Below are 21,627 nucleotides of genomic sequence, written 5' to 3' on the forward strand. Positions count from 1 at the left end.
AATGACGTCCCTCCGCCGGCCTCTTGCATCCGGGGCCCGGCGCCGGCCGGGCAAGCGGGCGGGGGGAGGAGAGGAGGAGGAGGCGACGGCGGCGGCGGCGGGGGGGAGAAGCGAGCTCCTCCGGGTCACACGGGGACCAGCACCGCCCCTGTGCCGCTGCCGCGAGCCGCTAGAGGGGGCTCGGCGACCCCCGGTCAGGGCTCGGGGCCGCGGACGCCGCGACGAAGGGGTTCCCGCGCGGCTGAGGGGGCGGTGCCGGCCCCAGGGCTCCGCCGGGCGCTTCGCGGGGAAGCCGCAGCCTCGCGCGGAGGTCAAGGGTCTGCGCCAGCTCCGCGGCCTGAGGGGCCGCCTCAGCTCCCCACTGCGAAGCTACAGTACTAACCCCTAGGCTTCCCGCCCGACTCTGCCTTCCGGGCCGTATTTATCCCTCACCGACTTAGTCCTCCAGTTAATTATTTTATTACTCAGAGCTCGAAGAGCGGCCATAAACGCTGGCCTGGCCCCAGGAGCCGCCCACGAGGAGGCGACTGGGCCCGGCCGGCCGCAGCGAAGGCCGGGACCCCAGAGTGGCCCGGCATGTGGCGGGGCGCGTTCCCGCCCAAGGCCGCGGCCGTCCGCGCACCGCCGCCCGCCATCGAGTTTCCTGAGGAGAGCCCGGAGCCGCGCTTTGACGGTAAGCGGGGTGCGGGGGGAGCCGCGCTGTCTTCTTAGGAAGGTGTGAGCAAGACTCCCCCCGTGCTTTCCTCGGGTGAGGGCAGGATCCCGGCACCCCACAGCTGGCAGGGTGGGAAGGAGGGTCGAACCACCACTTTGTACCTTCCCTTCCTGCCCCATCGCTTCCAGGAAGCGGCAGCCGCGGGGGGTGATGCAAGAGCGGGCAAACCCCGGGCAGCGCGCCCTGCCCTGCGGACACCGTGCGAACTCCTCCTTCCTCGGGGAAAGCCTCGTCCTTGACAGTTAGCTTATTTCCAGATGCGCTTATAAAAATGAATCATGTTCCTGATTAGTATCTTAAGTTGCTTGCTCAGTGGCAGCCCGTGCGGTGCCTTTTTGTGAGCCAGAGGTGTACTGAAGCAGTGTGGGTTGGTATGTGGTTTTGATGTTGTGGTAAATAGGCATATATTGAGACCTAAATTCATTCATCTGACTGTTCTTTTCCAGAATCGGATGTGCCGGCGGAGTTGAGAGTTGCAAACGGGTCACAAAAGTTTGTGAATTTCACCTCGACCATCCAAAACCAGCTGCTGCTTGTGTCTCTGCTGGAGCATCTCTGTCACATGTACACGCACAACCCTGTTCATTCGAGGTGTTTGTTCAGAAGTTAGTAAGAGTAGTTCTTCCTTGTTTCTTAAACTGCCTTACTGCACTACATACCAGATTATTTTGTGCAGAATTATGGTGTAATACCAATACAGAGCTGTAGGTCTCATCCCATTGGGCCAAGAGTAATTCTGGGAGAGGATCAATACTCTGAATCAACTTAATTGGGAATAAGGACTTGCCCTATTTTTGAAAATGGTAACAGAATATTGTTGTAGATCAGATAGTTCCGTTCCAGCTAAATCATGAGTTGCATCATGAGATGGGGAGTAGGGTAAATTAAGTTAAATTTAAAAAACACAGAAGAGGAGTTTAGTAAGTATATTTATCAAAAAATAGCTGTAGCATAGTCTTCATTGAATCTTGCAGAATTATAGTCTCTGAAAATCAGAGTAAATACCTTTGTAAGTCCTTAATTTTCCCATAAAGTCTTTTGACATAATTCAGGGAGTCTGCATTTTTAGGTTTGATATCTGTCTTTTTGGTGTATGAGTTAGGTATTTTATTTAGTTAGGCACATATTTCACCTCGCTGTACATGATTGGAGAAAGTAATATATTGCTCATACTTAAAGCAATTTATAGCACCCAGTAGTAACAGCACATTGTCCTTCAAGTCTGATATAGATGTTTGACCCTGGATCTTACTATTATTTCTATTAAACAAAGAGAATAAAAGAACCCAACCAAATATCATCCTTTTGGGAGAGGAACAAAACAAACCCCAACCTGGGCATCTTCCAAAGTATGTAGCAGCTTGGCTTCCCATTGTACTATGAAAAATGACATTCCTCTCTTGGTATAGCTTAAACCACTTTCCCAAGTGCAACAAGCCTGATTCATCTAAGAAATACACATTGCAGTAATAGTATATATTCAGTAGTTTTGGCTGGTATATTCATGTTGGCAAGGTTGAGGTTTTTTCCCCACTTTTCTGGTGTGTGTAACCATGTCCATAAGACTTATGTATCAAAATTCCTGGCTTACTTCCAATAAATCTTTTCTCCTTTAAAACATAAGGTAATAAGACTACTTGTAAAAATCCTGGTACCAAAGAAAAACCTTTAAAAAAGTTTTCCAAATAAGTTTGTTTTCAGGAAAGTTTGTTTTAAGAGCTTAGAACTCTTAAAACTTTAAAGTATGTTTTGGTAGCATCTTTGCACCCATCTCCAGTATTTGGTACGGGTTTTTTGCTTCAGTATTGTTTTACTCCCAACTGAGAGTTATGGTGCTTTGTGGGGGAGGTGGTATGTGTGGAAGGGACTCCATTCTTTGCTATGAGTGTGTAGGAACGTGTGAGTTCACATGTGCATTAGTAAATCCATTACCGCTTTTTATTATAAATATGACCTCATAACCGTAAAAATGCTTTGAATTTCACTTTTCACTGGTGAAAATTAGTCCAAGTGATACAAGTAAGTGAAAGGGTGGTTGTTTGTATAATTCATCTTTTGAGATAAAGAGGAGGATGATGTTGTTCACTTGTGGCCATGAAGGACATGGCAAATAACTGAATTATGCAAAGGGATCCCCACAGACCAGCTCTAGTTTGGATTTAACGAGATTTTACTGCCGAGTATGGGAAATGGCATTAAGAGAGGGAGTGCCTGCTCAGTTTTTCAGATGCACTATCTTTCAAATAAAGTTTCTCATTGGAAAAACAAGAACTGTTTACATGGTCTTATTGGCAGGTTTTATTTAATGTAACCTTTCTCTGTTCCTTTGTACAGTACTTCGTCAGGCTTTCACAAGAACAGGGTTGCTCTCCCCTTTTGCCTTTTGTGATGAATTTAGTACTGTAAGACTGCAGCATAATAGAGCCATTACTGAACTAATGAAAGCAGCTAATCGACAAATACTTAATGGGGTAAGCTTTGTTAAATTTCTTTGGCAAGCTCTGCATTAAGGAATTAACACATCATTGCATCCAAAGACACTTTTGTTTGGGGGTTCTTTTACTGCTGGACTGGGTCTTTTCAATAGTTATCATAGAGTCTTAGAATGGTAGGGGTTGGAAGGGACCTTTGGAGATCATCTAGTCCAATCCCCCTTCAGAAGCAGGTTCACCTAGAATAGTTATACATTCACCTTGAATAGTTGTACAAAATGGTACTCCTGTTCTACCTTTTCTGCTTGGAATAGTGGGTTGTGTTCTGTAGATGCAAACCAAGCTTTTGAAGCCAGCGATATTTTGGTCTTTATTAAATACTTTTTGGAAAAGTAAAACAATCCCACTTTATAAACACAGGCAAGGTGTTTAAATATTGCCACTGCCTTCTTTGACAATGGATAGACGTTAATTTTCAACTTAGAACTGTTTCAATTGATTGTGTCAACAGCTTCATATTTACGTTAGTGAAGGGTGTAATTTGTATACTGGGTAACGTGCTTTAGGCTGAATCAGAACAGTTTGCTTATCTCACTGCTTGAACTAAACCAGTTAATTTCGTCTTAAGCACGTTTTGGAGCCCTTGTTTTATCCTGTGTGCCAGCAGAACTCTAAAAGGGCTGTAATCTCTGCAGCAGAGATATGTTAGCAGATTATTGGTAAGATAATAACACTTTAATTTGGTGAAGCTTTCCACAGAATGTGAATGGCAGTCAGCGACCCTATTTTCTTCTAAGAACATAGTTGTAATTTCTATTTTGATTAAGCTATCTGTGCTGATGGCATGGTATTCCTCTTATTCTGTATTGCATGTCTTTATCTTGGATTTTGTTGTTTCATAGGAACTTGACAATGGAGATTCTCATGCAATTGGGTATGTATTCAAAGCATTTGGAAATATTAAACCCAACCCACTCCTTAAAGTTCTGTGCTCCACTCTGAGGTTAATTAATACTGCATTTCATATTTTCATTCTGAAACATAGAGGGGGAAAAAAAAGTAAAAAACTCTCCAAATTCTTAAAACAATCTGTTGAAAAGTCCTCCTTCAGTACAGCTCTTGGTTAGTGCCACCATTTGGGAAAAACAAGATTTATCAGGCATAAACTTAAAGAAATCATCTTAATGCTTCTGTTAACACAAGAATGGGAATTCGTAGCCTGTGTGCATGGTGTGGCAATCTGCTGGTTTTCAGCATTCACTGAAACAGTGTATGGTACAGTATAGTAATGTCAAAGTATTCTGTTCTTTTCATGATGTAAATGGTATTTCTAGATTGTATATACCTGTGACCTATATAATAACTTCTAAGTTGTAAGTTAGCTTAATGCAGTTTAACTTTTTTTATTAGGGAAAAAGAAGTTCTCTTTGAAGCACAGACTTCACGATACTTGAATGAATTTGATGAGATTGCAAGGCTAGGAAAAGGAGGATATGGTAAAGTATACAAGGTATTCTTTACCTTCCATTTCTAACTAATCAGTTTATATCTAGTTTTTCTTTGAAATTTGGGGTTACTGTTTTGGCTATTATGTTTATTTTTCTAACAGAAAACCATAACCACTTATTTTGCAGTAGGACAGGTGAAAATGGATGTTGGCATTTCATTTCAAGAGATGCTCAGCTGTATTTCCTGGGTTTTGTTTATTGCAAGTGGGATATATCAGATGTTTTACTTTGTATATTTTGGCCCATTTAAAGTGAATTAAATCTTATTTCTTGTGTGAACTATTGTGATATATTGACTTAAAACAGCCATGGAAATTGATTAGTCTGCATGCCCCAATGTTCCAGTTGTGACTACTTAAAAAAAGCAGCCTTAATATAAATATAAACTATTCAACCCAGTGTTGACTTGTATTGACTAGTGTAAAGCTAGGCTAAGGTTCCTCATGTGGTATATGCCATATGTACATAACAGTTGTGCTCTCACAGATTTATTGAGAACTTATTTAAGCCAGTATCAGAACCTGTCAGCATGGTTTTTTTGATTAAAAGATAACTATGTATTTCACAAAAATTGGGTTAGATATTTGCAGTCCTGAAAGAAGGCAAAAGTGGAGTATCCTTAGCTTACATACCTGATGCCTGATCCCAGTTTCATTCTCTGCTATTGGTGAGAAGTTTTCTGAATGGGGTGCAAAAATTTAATTATCAGAAAATAGTTGATTCTAAAGGATTTCATAATCCACTAGTCTAAACTCACTAACATCTGATTTTGTCCTGTTGCAATTGTTTTCAGGTCAGAAACAAGTTAGATGGTCAGTTCTATGCTATTAAAAAAATTAACATTAAGAAGGCTACAAGAAGAGATTGCATGAAGGTATTCTATTTTTTGTGTTTTATCCCTGTTTCAACTCTCTGTCTGCTCTAGCAGAGTCTGATTTCATTTAATTTAATAATGCAGTTAATATTTCCCTGAATTTCCAAAACATTAATAATGTTTTATGCTTTTTGATTTGACCCTATAAATACATAATAGAAAAAAATTAAATGAGAGGTATTTAAGACCACGAAAAGAAGCATATTATTAACTTGAGTTTGATCATCTCTGCAACTATGGAAATCATCATTTTGTTTAAAGCTTCCAAGTTTTCTCCATTACTGTAATAATTTTAGCCATTCTTTCTTTGTCAGAAACTGTTATCTTTTGTGTTTGCTAAGCACTTGGAGTATACTCAGAGTCATACTATTTCTTTTTAGGTGCTACGAGAAGTTAAGGTGTTGGCTGGGCTGCAGCATCCTAATATTGTAGGCTATCACACTGCTTGGATGGAACATGTTCAAACAGTGCACCCAAAAGGAAAGTACTGCATGTTGTGTAATTCTTGCTTGCATAGAATCATAGAATGGTAGGGGTTGGAAGGGACCAACTAAAGAGATGATCTAGTCCAACCCCCGTGCAGAAGCAGGGTCACCTAGATCAGGTCACATCCTGCTTTTAACCTCTCTAATACTATTTGCAGGAGAGTATTACTTCCCTGATAAAATTATGGAGTTTTTTCTCTCCTTAACAACAACAAAAAAGCAAACTGAAGGTGACCCCTGGGGTCTTCATGTTCTTCTGTGCACTTCAATGTCTTGTCTAATAATCTGTGAATTCATCTATGATGAGTTTGGAACTGTGGAAGTATGAGCTTCACCTCTGCTAATATATGAGGAGAATGTTAAAGTTGTGTTAACTTCAGTGGAATGCAGTAAAAACATTTTAATGTAAAAAGTAGTGAGTTGATGAGAAGAATGAATACTGGGGAATGAGCCACTTCAGATAGTGGGGAAAGAAAAGAGTATGAGGAAAAAAAACCTGCACAAATTTGCTACCATGTTCGTTACCATCTCAGAGTTGTAGCAGAACTAGAATGTCTCCCACTATGCTTCTCTTCCTATATGAAAAAGTGTTTAGAAACACTGAAAGAACCTAGAAATAAATAATTTCATGACAAAAAAGGGAAAAAGATTCCTTCTTGTTTTGCTTTCCACAGAAGAGTTGAAGAATTTTCAAGTTTGGTGAATTGTGTTTCATAGTTCTGCAGTGACAGAGCAGTCTGGGTTTTTGTGTGTCAGCTCCTGTCTGTATCTGTTGAGAGTTTGTTTACTTTTATGTTCATTTTATGCCTTTTCCCCTGTCCCCCCTTTTTTTTTACTCTTCAGTTTTTCTGTTCTCAACTCTTCCCACACTTTGTCCTTTGGTCCCTTTGTAACTCTACTCCATTGGTCCCTTTCTTGTCCTTTTCCAGACTGCCTTTAGCAGTGAAATATTTTGATCCTTTCTTAGTGGGAGGTTTGCTTATGCTCTATATGACTTTATTGCTTTCCAAGTCAGTGACCTGATACCCAGTCATCTATAAGCATAAAAGAAAAGGCAAGGAAGTTGACAGTATAGTAAAATAGACAAGACTTTAAACTAATGACACTGAGAATCTCAAAGGATGTAACTTTTTGGTGCTAGGAGTACTTCACAAATATTTAACAGTGATAATGTAAGTCCATAACTAGATCTATTGGTAGGTTCTGTAATACTTAATGGTTTTCCCTTAACTTAGAAGATTGGTGTTTCGTATTTGCTTCTGTGTGCTAAAACAAACTGCTTTTTCACATAAATATACAATTTTAATGGAAGTAATTTCCAAAGTATCATGTCTGCAGAACAGTGGCAGGGTGGTGCAAAGGCTGGTGCCTTGCGAAGTCGCCTTTTGAACTCTGTATTATCATATACATTTTAAGCCCTGATTTTGAACAGGCTGACTTCTTAAAGGTGAAATCTGGGTGGATATCCAAGAGAGCCCACCCAGTACAATGCTTTCAGTGACCTCAGACAATGTGTATTTTCTTGTCATTTAAACAAAACCAAAAAACGTATTAATGTAATAGACTAACAAGCAGCTTTTTCAGCAGCAGAAATGGAGAGTGAGATACTTGCAGGTAATGAAGCTAGATTCAGGAAGATGGCTCTGTAGCTTAAGTGTTGATTTACAGTAAATATATGCATGCTTTGTTTTGTAAAATACCGTATTTATATTTTCACTTGACAGATAAAACAATAATGGAGTTGCAGCCATTACCGTTGGAGCAAGAGAGTTGCAAGTAAGTATAATAAATCTTAATGATAACATTTATTTGGCTTTAATATGAAAGGGGTTTTTTTTAAGTAACTTTACAAGGTAATGGAATTCAGCATACATTGCAGAAATGTATTTTGCTTCTAAATGATATAAAGAGAAGTCTTAATTATCCTTGTCAATGTTTCTCCCGTTGTATAAGCTGAAGGATATTACTGGGTACTTCTGCCTTCTTTGGATCTCTCTGTTTCTGAGTTCTTGAATGAAGTACTGGACTTAAGTCTACTTCAAAAATTCTGTGCTAGTCAGCAACACTGATTTGTACTGTAGAGTCTTACTAGTGACAAGGCTTTCTGTTTCTCAGAAATGTTAATTAGCCCTTTCAATGAAGAGATAGGAGTCCTATGAGAAATACAGTGTAACTTCCTAAATTTAAAGGAATGGAGATGCATCACACTTCTGTCTAGGGAGTGCTGTGACCTAGGACTGTGTGCACCTATGAGCTGTCTGGGTCAGCTATCAGAAATTCCTGCTGGGAGAAGGTATTAAGAATGATTGAGCCTACACTGCCAATTATGTAATCCTAAAGTTTAAATGGTGGAGCAGCTGAATTCTTACTCTGGAATGCATTTTGCAACTGGAGAGAAGTTTTCAGAATGGCATGTGACAAATAGATGGTACAAAACTGTGTACATTTTTTGATTTCTCTCCCTCTATTATTTTCAGTGATCACTGTCAGATTCAGAGTGTGGAAAGTGGTAGTTCAATTATCTTCGCTGACATTACTCCACAAGAAAAGAAGTCCTGTGACAGTACCAGTCTTGGAAATCTGGGTAGTGAATCAGTGCGGAATATGGATGTAAGGAGCGATTTTACAAACAGCAATAGTAAAGAGTGTATGAAAGCAAATACATGTGAATTACCCATAGAATTGCAAGAAGATTCTGTAAGTAGTCTTAGCAGTAGATCAACTGATGAGAAAAATCATCCAGCACGAGGACCTCATTCTAGTCTGAATCAAGATGCTAGCACTGCAACCAAGTCCTGCACTGAAGAATACTCCAACAAGTGTGATGTAGCTCTCTGTGGAGAGTTTGAGGTAAACACAGTTCTCTTTAAATATACTTAAATATAGCTAAATATACTTAAATATACTGCCTAATTTAATGATGTTTGTAAAGTCAAGTTTCAAAGACAGAGGAATGATTTATAATGATAATTTTTTAAAATGAAGTTAATACAATTAGAGCTAAAAGTACAGATGTTTTTTACTGAAGTGGGTAACACCATTACAAGGAAACTGCCCAGAGGAGCTGGCAAAACTCAGCATACTTGAAAGTTTCCACATATTAGTGTTGTGGTTTAACCCCAGTCAGCAGCTAAGCACCACACAGCCACTTGCTCTTACTTGCAACCCAGTGGGATGGAGAAGAGAATCAGGAAAAAGGTTAAACTCGTGAATTGAGATGAGAACAGTTTCCTGACTAACATGAAATACAAGTAACAATAGTAAAATTATAATGAATAATAATAGTAGTGAAAAGGAATATAACAAAGAAAAAGAGAAAGAATCAAAAAACCCCAGACCCACACATGATGCCCGATGCAATCGCTCGCAGGATTACACATGAAAAAGAGAAGCAGATTTGGATAGGAAATCTGTACTCTGCCTATGTGTCTAAAACTTTGTTGCCATTCATACCAAGGAAATGTTTTGTATAACTGAGCTTTGGATTGCTTCAAGTTTTTGCTATCATTTGGAGTTCCTTCTTGCAAGAAATCCAAGATTTTAAAGGTGTTTCCTTGAGGTGTCCGGTTTAACATATGAAGTAGTACAGTGCTAAATATGAATTTACATGTTAATGTTAATAAATCATTAAATTCTAGGTTGATTCTTTTTTGCTATTTTATATTAATTAATATGATATATATTATATATTAACACTGTTTTCTTAAGCCAGAATGAACCTCTGTTCAGTATGTCTATATGCATTTAAACTCTTAATTTAAAATTAATGTATATAGCCAGCTCTTTTGTTACCTTTTATCATATAACCATGGTTAAAATGTGAGGAACAAACCAAAAAAAACAACCTAAAACTAGATAGCTTCTGCATCTTGAATGCAGTAGATTAGTAGTGCTGTATTTTATGTCATTTTGGTATGTGGGGGTTTTTTGTAGTTTAATAAACAATTTTTGTTTTATTAGTTTTAAAGAAAATAACTAAGAAAATCCTGTTGGTATTACAGTGGCAAAATCATGGATCATTATTTTTCTGTTAGGTGGAGTATCGTTTGATGCTTCATATACAGATGCAGCTCTGTGAATTATCCTTGTGGGACTGGATTGTTGACCGTAACAAAAGATATGATGAGAGAACAGAGGAGATTTCCAGTAAGATTCATCACTCTCTTAAAAAAAATACTCATTCATTATAAAGCAAATAGTTCTTTTTCCCTAATTGGAAGTCCACTTTCCTGATTTTATGTTTTACTTCAGCAGCTTATGATATGGATCATCTTCATTAGATTCTTTATTCACTTGATCAAATGGCAGCTAATATTGAATCTCTGTATGACAGATGTTGGTGAAAGAGTTCATGAGTTTTAGACAACTCTTCAAAAAAGAATGAATGTATGCCTGAGGCATAGTTGTTACCTGGACAGATCTCTGCCTGGGCAATACTGCTTTATTTGGAATAGAGTTTTTTATTGACAGAATCTGCTTTTTCTCAGTAAGCTGTTTAAATAACTGAAATTTTGCTTTAGAAGTAGTCTTGCTGCTACAAAAATAGAGCTCTCTGTGGGCTCATTTATCTGCTGAAGAAAATACAAATACATCTTTTGTTCCAGGCAGGTTGACACTTACTTAAAAGCTTTTAAGTTTATTCTTAGGAATCCAAACTCCTATGCAGGCTGATTTCTTATTGGTGTAAAGAACTTAACATTTCCTTTGCTTGAGTGGCCAGAGCAGTTCTCATGCTCTGATACCAAGCCACCTTCAGTAATTGTGGCCATTTGGAAGAACAAGTTTAATGCTCTTAAAGCATTAGAGATATGTCCCTTTCTCTGGAGTAGTTGTATTAAAGAAGCATATGCTTAACAGATTGTAAGACATAAACTGTATCAATCATGTTTAATCTTAATTTTAAGCATTATTAAGATAAATCTGTTCATTTCTTCAGTCATGGAGTCGGGTTTACCAGCTAATTATTAGCTGACTTCCACTAATCTCTCCTGTAATCATAGTTTTTTAGCTTTCATAAGCTAAAAGATTATGTTCTTGGTAAGGAAATGACAGACTTACTAGGGCATTTGACCTTGCAAAATGCCATTTTCATACATTTTCACAGGTGACAGGAGAGGAAATGTGAATGCTGTCATACGTTAGACATTAGAAAAAATAGAAACCCAAGTAGGAGTAAATAGTAGGTGTTGAGAGTGGCAACAGGCATGTTAGATCTGGGTCATTAGAACAGGAAGACAATGTAGTTTAATAGAATAATAATATTAGAAATGGTAAAAACTGATGAGAGAAGTTTTTTAGGACAGCTACAGTTAGAGGAGGTTTGGGAATGACAGGGGGTAGCGCAAGAGCAGAAGGATTTGGATCCAGAAAGGAAGGGTGCAAATCAATGCAGAAAATATGTCATTACTGAAATTAGTATGATTTAATCAAAAACTGTATTTTTCATTCTAATTCAGCACTTGCATGGAAGTAATGAGTTTGTTAAATTCATAATCAAATAACTGTTTGATGGGGTTTGGAGGAATCTTTCCAGGCAGATGTAATTCATGTCCCCTGAACTTTCCTGTTGGGAATTTTGAGGTTAGGGACCTTTTTTGCTGTTTCAAAAATATTATCTTAGAAGCATGGGAAATGCTGTTTTTAAACTGCTGTTTCTGTTCAAAACCTTCTTCCATGTCAGAAATAAACAAAATTGACAAACCACTATAAACTGAAATAACTCAGTAAAATGGGCTGATGAGATTTGAAACTCTTTTCAGGTCCATACCACCTTGTGGATGTCCACTGGACAACGAAAATTTTTCAAGAGTTAGTAGAAGGTGTGTGTTACATCCACAGCATGGGAGTGATGCATCGAGACATTAAAGTAAGTTCATCAAATTATGACTTGAGGGTGAAGAAAAAAAACAACTGACATTATGAGAGACTGAAAGCAACTTCAGATAATTTTGAGCTGATTTGAGTACAACTGTATTACATATGAAAAAATTACGTTGTCTTCTCTGTGCACTTATCATACTTTCTTTACTGTAAGCATAGTACTCAATTACATTTACTACACTGAATTCTGATTAAGCTCTGGAAATATCTTCTTTGTGAGGCCATTTTCTTGTCCTAAATAGGGATGGTCAGATTGGTTTGGTTTTGTCTTCCCTTAACCAGGTACCTTAAAAATGAAATTTGTTGTAGGCAATTATTAAGGAAAGCTTCTTGACTACAACTCAGTTTGTTAACAGCATATCAGTTGGCTTTTGAAAATATGTTCAAATAATTCTTACTTTATTTTAAAAAGAAACAAAAATCCTTCAGCTGTAAATAACTGCCATCTTTTAAAATGGTTCATGTCTCCTGTAAGGGACTAAAATTGTAGGTGACGTTAGTGACTGAATGAAAAGCTTTGGCATCATTCCTATTAGAATGAATTCCTAGTAGCAAAGAGCAGGTTTTCACAAGTAACACTTTGAATCATTAGGATGCCCAATCATAGAATGGTAGGAGTTGGAAGGGACCTTTAGAGATAATGTAGTCCAACCCCCTGCCAAAGCATATCCATCTAGATCACGTCATACAGGAACACATCCAAGCGGGGTCTGAAGACCTTCAGAGAAGGAGACTCCACACCCTCCCTGGGCAGCCTGTGCCAGGGCTCCCTCACCTCAACAGTAAAATAGATTTTCCTTATGTTTAAATGGAACTTTTTGTGTTCCAGCATCTTTATATTACCCCTTGTCTTGTCACTGGATACAACAGGAAAAAGTGCTGCCCCAACCTCCTGACACCCACCATTTAGATATTTGTAAATATTAATGAGATCCCCCTCAGTCTCCTCTTCTCCAGACTAAACAGCCCCAGTTCCCGCAGCCTTTCCTCATCCTATGAAGTTTTTCTTGAAACTCTAGTCATAAGAATAGTTCTGATTTAGTGAGTGGCTTAAATGTTAAGCATACATAGGTGTATCCCACTTGCCCCCTGCCATGGCTTAGCCCCAGGTAGCAACTGAGGAAAAATCTTCCCTCCCAGAAGAGGAAAATAATATTAAAAATAATAAATCAAAATAATAAATAGTAATAATAGTAAAGGAACATAACAAAAAAGATAAATGAAAAGAAGCACATCTGCATCCTATTCTTTCTATTCATTCATTCATTCAAAGAGAAAACCCAAGTGATGCACAATGCAGTTGCCTAACATCCACTGATCAATGCCTGAGCAGTGATATGCCCTTCCCAAGCAGCCACTAGGAACAAAGTGAATATCCCAGCCAAAACCAGATGTCATGCATTTGCAAGATGTAATCTGCAGAGACGCTTTTCTGTATTATGCTGTGAAGTTGATTGATTTCTCTGAAATTTGTTTGAAATTGATGTCCCAGCTGTAAGTATTAGGCACATTTAGTAGTAGGAAGTGCTTTGAGCCTCTTGTTATTTCTATAACAACATAAAAGATTGGTTTAAGTTAATTTATTTTTATTAGGATAAAATTACTTAGACTAAAACTCTGGACTGGTTGGGGTGTAACATAGTAACAGGTCCCAAAAGTTCAGTTGTCAGCATGACTTTTGTAAGTTGCCATGTCCTAACAGAAGTTAGGCTCATTAACCATAGCTTCTTTGTGCCCAGCAGGAATGCATAAGATGGTGTTAATGGCTTCATTTCCTCTATTTTCTAGTTTTATAGCGTGAGAAATGACTCATCCTAGTTCAGCTTCAGGCCAGTGAAGCTCACAGAGGAAGTGTAAGCAAGCAGAAGTTCCATCTAATTGGTGCACACAGATCTGGCAGTTGCTTGGGCCTCTAGATTATAAAATCATAGAACAATTTGTGTCGGAAGGGATATTTAAAGATCATGTAGTCCACCCTCCTTGCCATGGACTGCGACACCTTCCATTAGAGCAGGTTGCTCCAAGCCCCATCCAACCTGCCCTTGAACATTTCCAGGGATGGGACATCCACAGCTTCTCCAGGCAGCACCCTGTGCCTCACCACCTTCACTGTATAAAAATGAATCTAAAGCTACCCTCTTTCAGTTTAAAACTTGCCCCTTGACCTGTCACTACCAGCCCTGGTAAAAAGTGTCTCTATTTTTTTATAAGCCCCCATTAGACATTGGAAGGCCACAGTAAAGTCTCCTTGGAGCCTTCTGTGTTCCAGGCTGATGACCCTTCACTCCAAAAGCTGGTTGTTTATCCCTGTCCTTTCTTTTATGTCTTTAAACTATTTTTTTTTTACATGAGACCTTCCTTTTTCATAAGATTTCTTAATCTACAAGTGTTTTTAATCACAAATTATAATCCTGACCAAATGGTTACCTGGAGGGGAAGGATGTCCATGGGGTGTAGGGCTCCTTCTGGGCACTGGCTGTTTCACTGACAGAATGATCAGCTCATGAAGCTTTAACAGTGCTACTCTTACCTGCCACTTGTTACTTGTATAGCTCTTCATGGTGTGCATTTGATTTCCCCTGCCTGCAGGAAAACCAAGTGGCAGGCCTCCTTCGAGTGTGACACTCAAAGATGAGGGAATTGTAGTTTTTGCAATGAAAATCCATGACCAGAAATAGAGAATTTGTATCCTGGCACTTGAACAGTGTTGTTCTTTGAGATGTTGCAGGATGTCTGGTTCTAGAAAGCTTGTAAGTAACTACATTATTCAGTGCAACACTTAAAAATACTGTAAAACCAGCCAAACTTTAAAGGCTTAAGTTGCCTTTACTTTCTTGCTAGTGCTAATTTCTACTTAGCAGAAAAAAGCAATGTAGTAATTGATTGTGCTTTCACTTCTTTTCCAAAGGTACTTAAGCTCATAAACCTTGTGATATAGACTAGGTAAAACCAGTCATTTCATGTTATGTTTTCTTTTATCTGGCAAGTATGGTTTATTCTGGACACATAATGCTAGTATTTCTCCTTCTTAGTGGTCCTAAAACCAAAATAAATGGGTAAAACTGTTTCAGTTTTTCCAGTCAGTGCTCCACACACAAGTTTCTCATAATTTGGGGATTTTCATAGCGACCTCCCAGAATCAATCAGCATCTTGCAGCTGTGCTAATCATGTAGAAAAGCATTTTGTGATTTGTGTCTAACCCAAAGATGCTATTTAGTCTTCCTGCTACAGCATTTGGCCTAATTAGGTGTCTGTTCTTGCCTGGTCCTGGTAACATTACTGTTCTGCAAATTTCCCATTTCTGCTGTTAAAAAATACTTTGTCTTTTCACTAAATCTTTGTTTCCTCTCTCCTTCCTATATGCTCTTTCTGCTCAAATGGTATTTCTAACACATAAATTGGTATCAGCTGTGACTTTTTTTTCCTCTCACTGGTAGAATCTCACGATTCTACCTGTGAAACACTGGATTTTATAGACTTTGAAGCAGCCTAAATCTCATCACTCTTAATATAGATATATTTTAGATTTTATTCTGTCTTGTAGCCCAGAAATATCTTTTTACATGGCTCAGATCATCGTGTAAAAATAGGAGACTTTGGATTAGCCTGCAAAGACCTTCTCTGGGATGATGCAGACCAGTGGCTTAAGACACCAAGGATAAATGGTAAGAGAAGAAACCTTAATAGATTTCAATAGTTATGTTTCTATGATATTAAAACCATTACATGTTAAATTCTTAAGTGAAATACTAACAATATAACACTATCTGAGTAAGTCTAAATTGCCTTTTTAAAGGACTGACACACACTTCAGGGGTAGGAACTTGCCTCTATGCCTCACCAGAACAATTGCAGGGATCTCACTATGATTTCAAGGTAAGGAGTTGTTGTTTTGCTTTTCTTTTTCTATTAACACAAAATGCTTGCAGTAGGTAAATACATAATATTTGGTAAACACACAAATCTTTCTCCTAATGTTACTCACAATGTTTTTGTTGAATCATGGATTTCACCTTTGCCTTGGTTTCTAAAATTATCTTGAGGAATGGATACAGATTTGGATTGTGTTCCTTTAGTAGTGTCATGATAATTTTCATACCATCATGAAACTTGATTGTCATGAAGCTTCTTGCTATTGTGATTTTTTTTTCTTTCAAGAAATCTAATAATTAAAAATAGCAGTTATCCCAGAAGGTTTTCTCTCCTTTATTACCAGTCAGATATGTACAGCATGGGTGTTATCCTGCTAGAACTCTTCCAGCCTTTTGGAACAGAAATGGAAAGAACAAAAGTTCTCACACATTTAAGGAATGGCCAAATTCCTCATACTTTCTACAAAAAATGGCCTGTTCAAGCCAAGTACGTTAAACTCCTCACCAGTCAGAGATCTACAGACAGGCCATCTGCTGCTCAACTTCGTGAAAGTGAACTATTTCATACCACAGAACATGTAAGTTATCCTATATAGGTTGAGGTTATTGGCATAAACAGAAAGAAAATGCCCTTTGTTTCCATGTCTGTGTTCTGGTGGGCTCTTTTTGTTTTGTTTGTAACTCAAGATGATAGTGTATTTTTTTTCCCTAATATTTAGGCTACTGTATTATGTTTCTGGTGTCTTTGCAATGAGATAAATGGTCATTAAGCATAGGTAACTATGAAGACTGGACAGTTGATTTACAAACAGCTTGCCGTATTTTTCTAGGTCAGAAAAGCTTTTGAAGCTTTTTGTGAGCTCTGCAGAATTTTTGTTACCATTTTCCCTTTCCTCACCCCACTTTTTTGTTTATGGATTAAGTTCTAGTATCAAATACCACTGCAGAGGAGCTGTGGCGCTGCAGAATGTGTCTGAGTGGATTACAACCACAATTCAAATAGGTTAATATTTCTTTCTCCTTGCCTGTCTATAAATTAACTGACTCTCATTTTCAGGTTATTTCTAACCTACAACAGAAAGTGAAACAGCAAGAGGAAGAAATAGAGAAACTGAGAGAGAGAATAAGGCTGCTTTCTGAAGGACAAGATGATGAACACATGAACCTGGGTTCTCCTGTTTAATTACAGGAAGAACTAACCTCTCTTGTGTGCTAAGTTATATTAAAGGTTTCTTTTTTTTACATAAAAATATTGCAGTGCAGTTGAATTTTTCTCTTTGTTCTTTAAAGGTGTTTATTGTTTTGGCTTAGTTCAGAAGTCAAAGGATTCACATTGCACTTAAATGGCACTGAGGCACTGAGCACTTGGGTTAAAAATACAAGGAAAAAAGGTATCAGTGCAACTTGTATTTACAAAAGACTACTTTACATACCTTGTAATCGTTAAACAAACATGCATGTTACAGATCAGTTACAAAAAACAGAGGTCACACCCAAAAAAAGTAGCTGTAATGTTTTTATTGATTTAGAGTTCTGTCCAACTGTTGCACTTGAGTACATCTGAGAAGGGGCTCAAACCACTACAGCAGGTGTGGGGTGGAATAAGATTAAAATGACACCATTATGCAGAGCACAGGTTTACTTTAGTAGCTTCATAACAGAACTGAAAGGTGCCAAGTTCTCACAGGACTTCATCCATTTCTGCACGTTGGCTGGTGCTGCATTGGCACTGCCCGTCTGCTGAAGCGCACACCACGCAACGATGTCTGCCACGGTGAGCTCACTGCCCACCAGCCACGAGGTCTTGCCCAGGGCTGCATTCATGGAGCGCAGGACTGCTCCTTTTTCCTTACTGCTCCCTTCTTTCAGCTGGAAGATGGCTGTATCAACCCAGCTGTCGATGAGAGTTGAAGTAACTGCGTTGTACTTCTGGCCAAACAGGGAAAAGAGAAACCTGGCAATGTTCCCCTCTCCTTCAATAGGACACATTGTTTGAATGCTAAACTTCATCTGGGGTTTTGGAACTGAAATTAAGAAAAGGAAAAAAGTGAGTACCACATGGTAGAGACGTTAACTATAATGGTAATCCTATGATGTACTTCATCTGTAAGGCCAGCAACACTGCTGACATCATTAACCTGATGAACAACTTTCAGTTTACTTAGCCTTAAGTATCTAGACCTGAGATAAAGTGGTCATCTTTGGCAATCTTCAGACCAATCTCTCTCCTACTTTCTACTCTTACTTTTAAAAAGTGAAAAATACTTCTATGAAGAAGTCCTGTAATCCAACCATGTTACTGCCTTTAAAGTACATGTGGTATTTGCCACAAACAACAATCTTCCTCCTGTCCCCACGCAAAAAACATTATCTGCAGTGCGCATCCATCGTGCGTCAGCAGACACCAAAGCATCTGTCACCAAGCTTTTACAGGAGGTGAGAACATAAAGCTTGTGCTGTAAAACACTGATTACAAGTTAACTTCCTTCTTACCATCTTTCCAGATCAGAGTAAAGCCCAACTGATATTCGTGACGCGGCTGTTTCGTAGTCTGCTCTCCGAAGCATTTCAAGAGGTTCTCAGGCACGCCTTTCACCGATGAGTGTGTGTGAACAGCTGATAATACTTTGTAGTGTTCACAAAGCAGACTGTGCAGCACTAATAGTGACAGCGGAGGCTGGGAAGGATTTGCATTGATTACAATATCCTTCAGGGCACCGTAATCCTAAATGGGAAGTCAAACATACCCCATGTAAGACACGGTCCAAGTCAGACTTTAAAGTAGTGGAGTTGACATTTGACACCAAGAAGTATTTAGCCATGCAAGTGTGTATCTCAAGTTCTAATGATCTACAAATAGCTCAAGTTTGGACATTTAAAATGTGCTTACACATTTAAACATCTTCCTCCCTCAACATACAGCTCAAGAATATGACTGAGGTAAATTCTGGTCCAATCAAGCTAAAGCTAAAATTTCCAGTTAGTAACAAACAAAAAATGAATTATAATTGCAAAATTAACCATGCTAGCTCAGAATTGTATCCAAATGAGAATACAGAGGGCTTAGTATTTATAAGTCTTTTGTCTATAATCTGGATGTAGGTTAGCTGTAAGGATACAAGATTTGTTTACTGAGTTCTGTGTGTCCCACCCTTCTGACACTGAAAATCTGAGAGCAAAGGAAGTATCTTTCAATGCATACACTCAAAAAAACTTACCTTTCCAAGCATCAAGTCTAAATCTGCTTTGTTTTTTGTCAAAGGAGAACATTCATCAGTTTGAATGATATTAGTTACATCAAAGTCAGCATCTGGGGTATGTATCATCTTTGAGAGACCATCGACGGCACTCTTCAGTTCATACAAGCGTTTCAGAATCTCTTCTTGGCGGGATTCAAGTGCTTGAAGTGATGGGTCAACCTCTTCCTGGAGGAGAGGAAAAGAAACCACAATCACAGAAACGTTCCCTCAGTTCACTTTTGAGACTTGAAACAATTTTAAATAACCAGAACATCAAGGAATGTCACAACCTTATGTCCGTTGTCTGTCTGTATGGAGGTGGTGAGAGATGGGTTATTTAAGCAAAACTATGAAATCTTCTGGCTTAAAATAGTTTTTTTAAAACCAGTAGTTAGAGCAGACTCTAACATAGTAAAAATCACACCACAGCCACAGAAAATTGGCAGTGAAGTGCTGAATTAGAACCTGAAAAACCAAGGAGCAGACTGATACAGCTTGTGTTGGGGCTGCCAAAGAAGGAAACTTTGACAATTCAGGTAGTTAATAGAAGTAAAAAAACCTGGAGGTTTAGGTGGATGGTGTATCAAAGGAAATCACTCCTTGTAGTCATTCTTTGTTGCAGATCATGTAAACTATAGAGAAAAAAAGACTACAGGCTTCGTTACATGTTAATCCCAATGCATCTCTCTGCTATCACAATTGTTACAAGTGTCTCATCTTTTAAAAGATGAAAAACGAATTGTTGTGGGAGGTTTTAAGCCTACAAACTTCCAAGGACGTTAAATAAATGCTAAGTATCCTGAATAAGGAGTAATGAAGCCCAACCTATTGGCCAAACATCCTTCTTTCAGTTTAATGGATAAAGAGGTAACAAGCAAGTGAACTCTTGATACTCGCTTACACTATGTTCAGGAAGACAGAGAAACACCTCTTAAGTCACCATTATTTAGCTAGTACACAACTTCATGATGTGAAAAGTCCTCTCAGAGGAAAGTGGTAGTTAATACTGTGAGAGCATCTTAGTAAGCATTGTGCCCTCAGGCAAGGAAGCCCATGGCACCCTGGGATGCATCAAGAAGAGTGTGGCCAGCAGGTCAAGGGAGATCCTCCTCCCTCTGTACTCTGCCCTGGTGAGGCCACATCTGGAGTCCTGTGTCCAGTTTTGGGCTCCCCAGCTCAAGAGTGACAGAGAACTTCTGGAGAGAAGTAGTGGAGGGCTACCAAGATGATGAGGGGACTGGAGCACCTCTGTGACAAGGAAAGGATGTGAGACCTGGGGCTGATTAGCCTGGAAAAGAGAAAAGGCTGAGAGAGCACCTTATCAATGCTTATAAATACCTAAAGGATGGGGTAAGGTTTTTTTTTCTTTAGTGTGCAGTGACAGGACAAGTGGTAACTGGCACAAGCTGGAACACAGAAAGTTCCTTCTTTCCTGACAAGTGAGGGAGCCCTGGCACAGGCTGCCCAGGGAGGGTGTGGAGTCTCCTTCTTTGGAGGTTTCCAAGCCCGCCTGGACATGTTCCCGTGTGACCTGATCGAGGGGAACCTGCTTTAGCAGGGGGCTGAACTAGATGAGCTCTGGAGGTCCCTTCCAATCCTCACCATTCTATGGTTTCTAAGAAGTTCTGCCCCAAGTCTCCCTCTACTCAGGATCTCCACCACCAGCCTGGGTGAGGACACAGCAAGGACTCCCTGAAAAGATAACGTGCCATTAAGCTAAAAAAGGACATAAGCAGCCTAGAAGAATTCAAAGCATTCCTGACACTGCCGTGAGGCTTAACAAGATTAATATTTTGCATATTTTTCCGGATTTAAGATAACTGAGAGTAGAAACAGCGTAGTTAGCCAGTTGCCGTCTCAGCCAAGGCAGCGATGATGCAGCAGGAACGGACATGCCTGCTGGGACGCAGCCCCAGCCTACGGGCTTGCAAAGCCTCAGCTCGGCTCGTTCCGAAACAGAAACCCTGCAGATACGCACGAGAGCGCAGGAAACGCCAAGCTGAGAACTACCGACGAGTTTAGTCTTAGAGAAATTGCTGGGAGATCCAGGCTTATTTAAGCCTCGGTTCGAGCCGCTGGTAAACGAGGCGGAAGCAGCGCTGCCCGTGCCATCGCGCCCCTCCCGCGTGCTGCGGCGGTGGCTCGGGAGGACCCGGGCTCCGCGAGCTCCCCGGCGCCGGACGCTTCTCCCGGACCCCGAAAGCGCGCCGCGTCCGGAGCAAACGCGGGCCCGGCGCGGCGGGAGGCGGGCCTGCCAGACTGCCCACCCGCGCGGCGCCAGGCCCGGAGCGCTGCACGCCGCGGCCTGAGCGGGCCCTTCCCCCGGCCCGCCCGGCACCCCCGCGCTCCTACCTGCGGCGGCAGCGGCGCGGCAGCGGGCGCGGGGCGGCGGTGCAGGTTGGGCAGGCTGTACATGCAGGTGGGCATGTGCTCCGCCAGCACCTCCCCGGCGGCCCGGTGGAAGGGCCGCACGCTGTACATGGGCATGGCGGCGCCCGGCCGGACAGAGCAGCGCGGCGCGGCGGGGCGGGGCGGGGCGGGGCGGGGCGGGGAGCCAGCGACCTCACTACCCGCCGCGCCCATTGGCCCAGCCGGGAGCGCGCTCGCCCGCCATCCAATGA

General features: G+C 40.3%; 2 protein-coding genes across 3 annotated transcripts; one reads left to right on the plus strand and one right to left on the minus strand.

Annotated features, from left to right (window-relative positions):
* Position 1: 1 nt before the first annotated feature.
* EIF2AK1 (eukaryotic translation initiation factor 2 alpha kinase 1) lies at positions 2 to 17,017 on the plus strand. Its single transcript, XM_061993264.1, is given in 17 exon segments — positions 2 to 254; positions 355 to 431; positions 433 to 673; positions 1,162 to 1,320; positions 3,050 to 3,186; positions 4,050 to 4,081; positions 4,558 to 4,657; positions 5,449 to 5,529; positions 5,910 to 6,009; positions 7,736 to 7,790; positions 8,492 to 8,864; positions 10,049 to 10,160; positions 11,774 to 11,880; positions 15,440 to 15,560; positions 15,692 to 15,771; positions 16,112 to 16,345; positions 16,825 to 17,017. Coding segments are annotated over 17 exon segments (2,388 nt in total). The 3' UTR covers positions 16,951 to 17,017.
* A 249-nt stretch (positions 17,018 to 17,266) lies between these two features.
* Positions 17,267 to 21,533, minus strand: AIMP2 (aminoacyl tRNA synthetase complex interacting multifunctional protein 2). Of its 2 annotated transcripts, XM_061992557.1 has the most exons (5): positions 21,359 to 21,533; positions 20,609 to 20,698; positions 18,986 to 19,192; positions 18,261 to 18,492; positions 17,267 to 17,791 (listed from the first exon to the last, which is right to left on the minus strand). In XM_061992557.1, the coding sequence occupies exons 1-5, from the start codon at positions 21,491 to 21,493 to the stop codon at positions 17,406 to 17,408; spliced, it is 1,050 nt and encodes a 349-aa protein (XP_061848541.1). In that variant the 5' UTR covers positions 21,494 to 21,533; the 3' UTR covers positions 17,267 to 17,405. The 2 variants fall into 2 exon arrangements, with proteins under 2 accessions (XP_061848541.1, XP_061848543.1); XM_061992559.1 differs by lacking the exon at positions 20,609 to 20,698.
* Between the last annotated feature and the right edge of the window lie 94 nt (positions 21,534 to 21,627).

Source organism: Colius striatus, chromosome 3 (genome assembly GCF_028858725.1).
Source record: "Colius striatus isolate bColStr4 chromosome 3, bColStr4.1.hap1, whole genome shotgun sequence".
In the NCBI taxonomy this organism is placed as follows: Eukaryota; Metazoa; Chordata; class Aves; order Coliiformes; family Coliidae; genus Colius; species Colius striatus.

What these genes read in the sequence shown, in the direction of transcription:
- AIMP2 (XM_061992557.1), bottom strand. Translation starts at nt 21,493, where the DNA reads ATGCCCATGTACAGCGTGCGGCCCTTCCACCGGGCCGCCGGGGAGGTG. An exon ending in TTCTTAGAAACCATAGAATG is followed by an intron (nt 19,193 to 20,608) that starts GTGAGGATTGGA and finishes CCTCTCCTCCAG; the next exon opens with GAAGAGGTTGACCCATCACT. An exon ending in TACTCTGATCTGGAAAGATG is followed by an intron (nt 17,792 to 18,260) that starts GTAAGAAGGAAG and finishes TCTTAATTTCAG; the next exon opens with TTCCAAAACCCCAGATGAAG.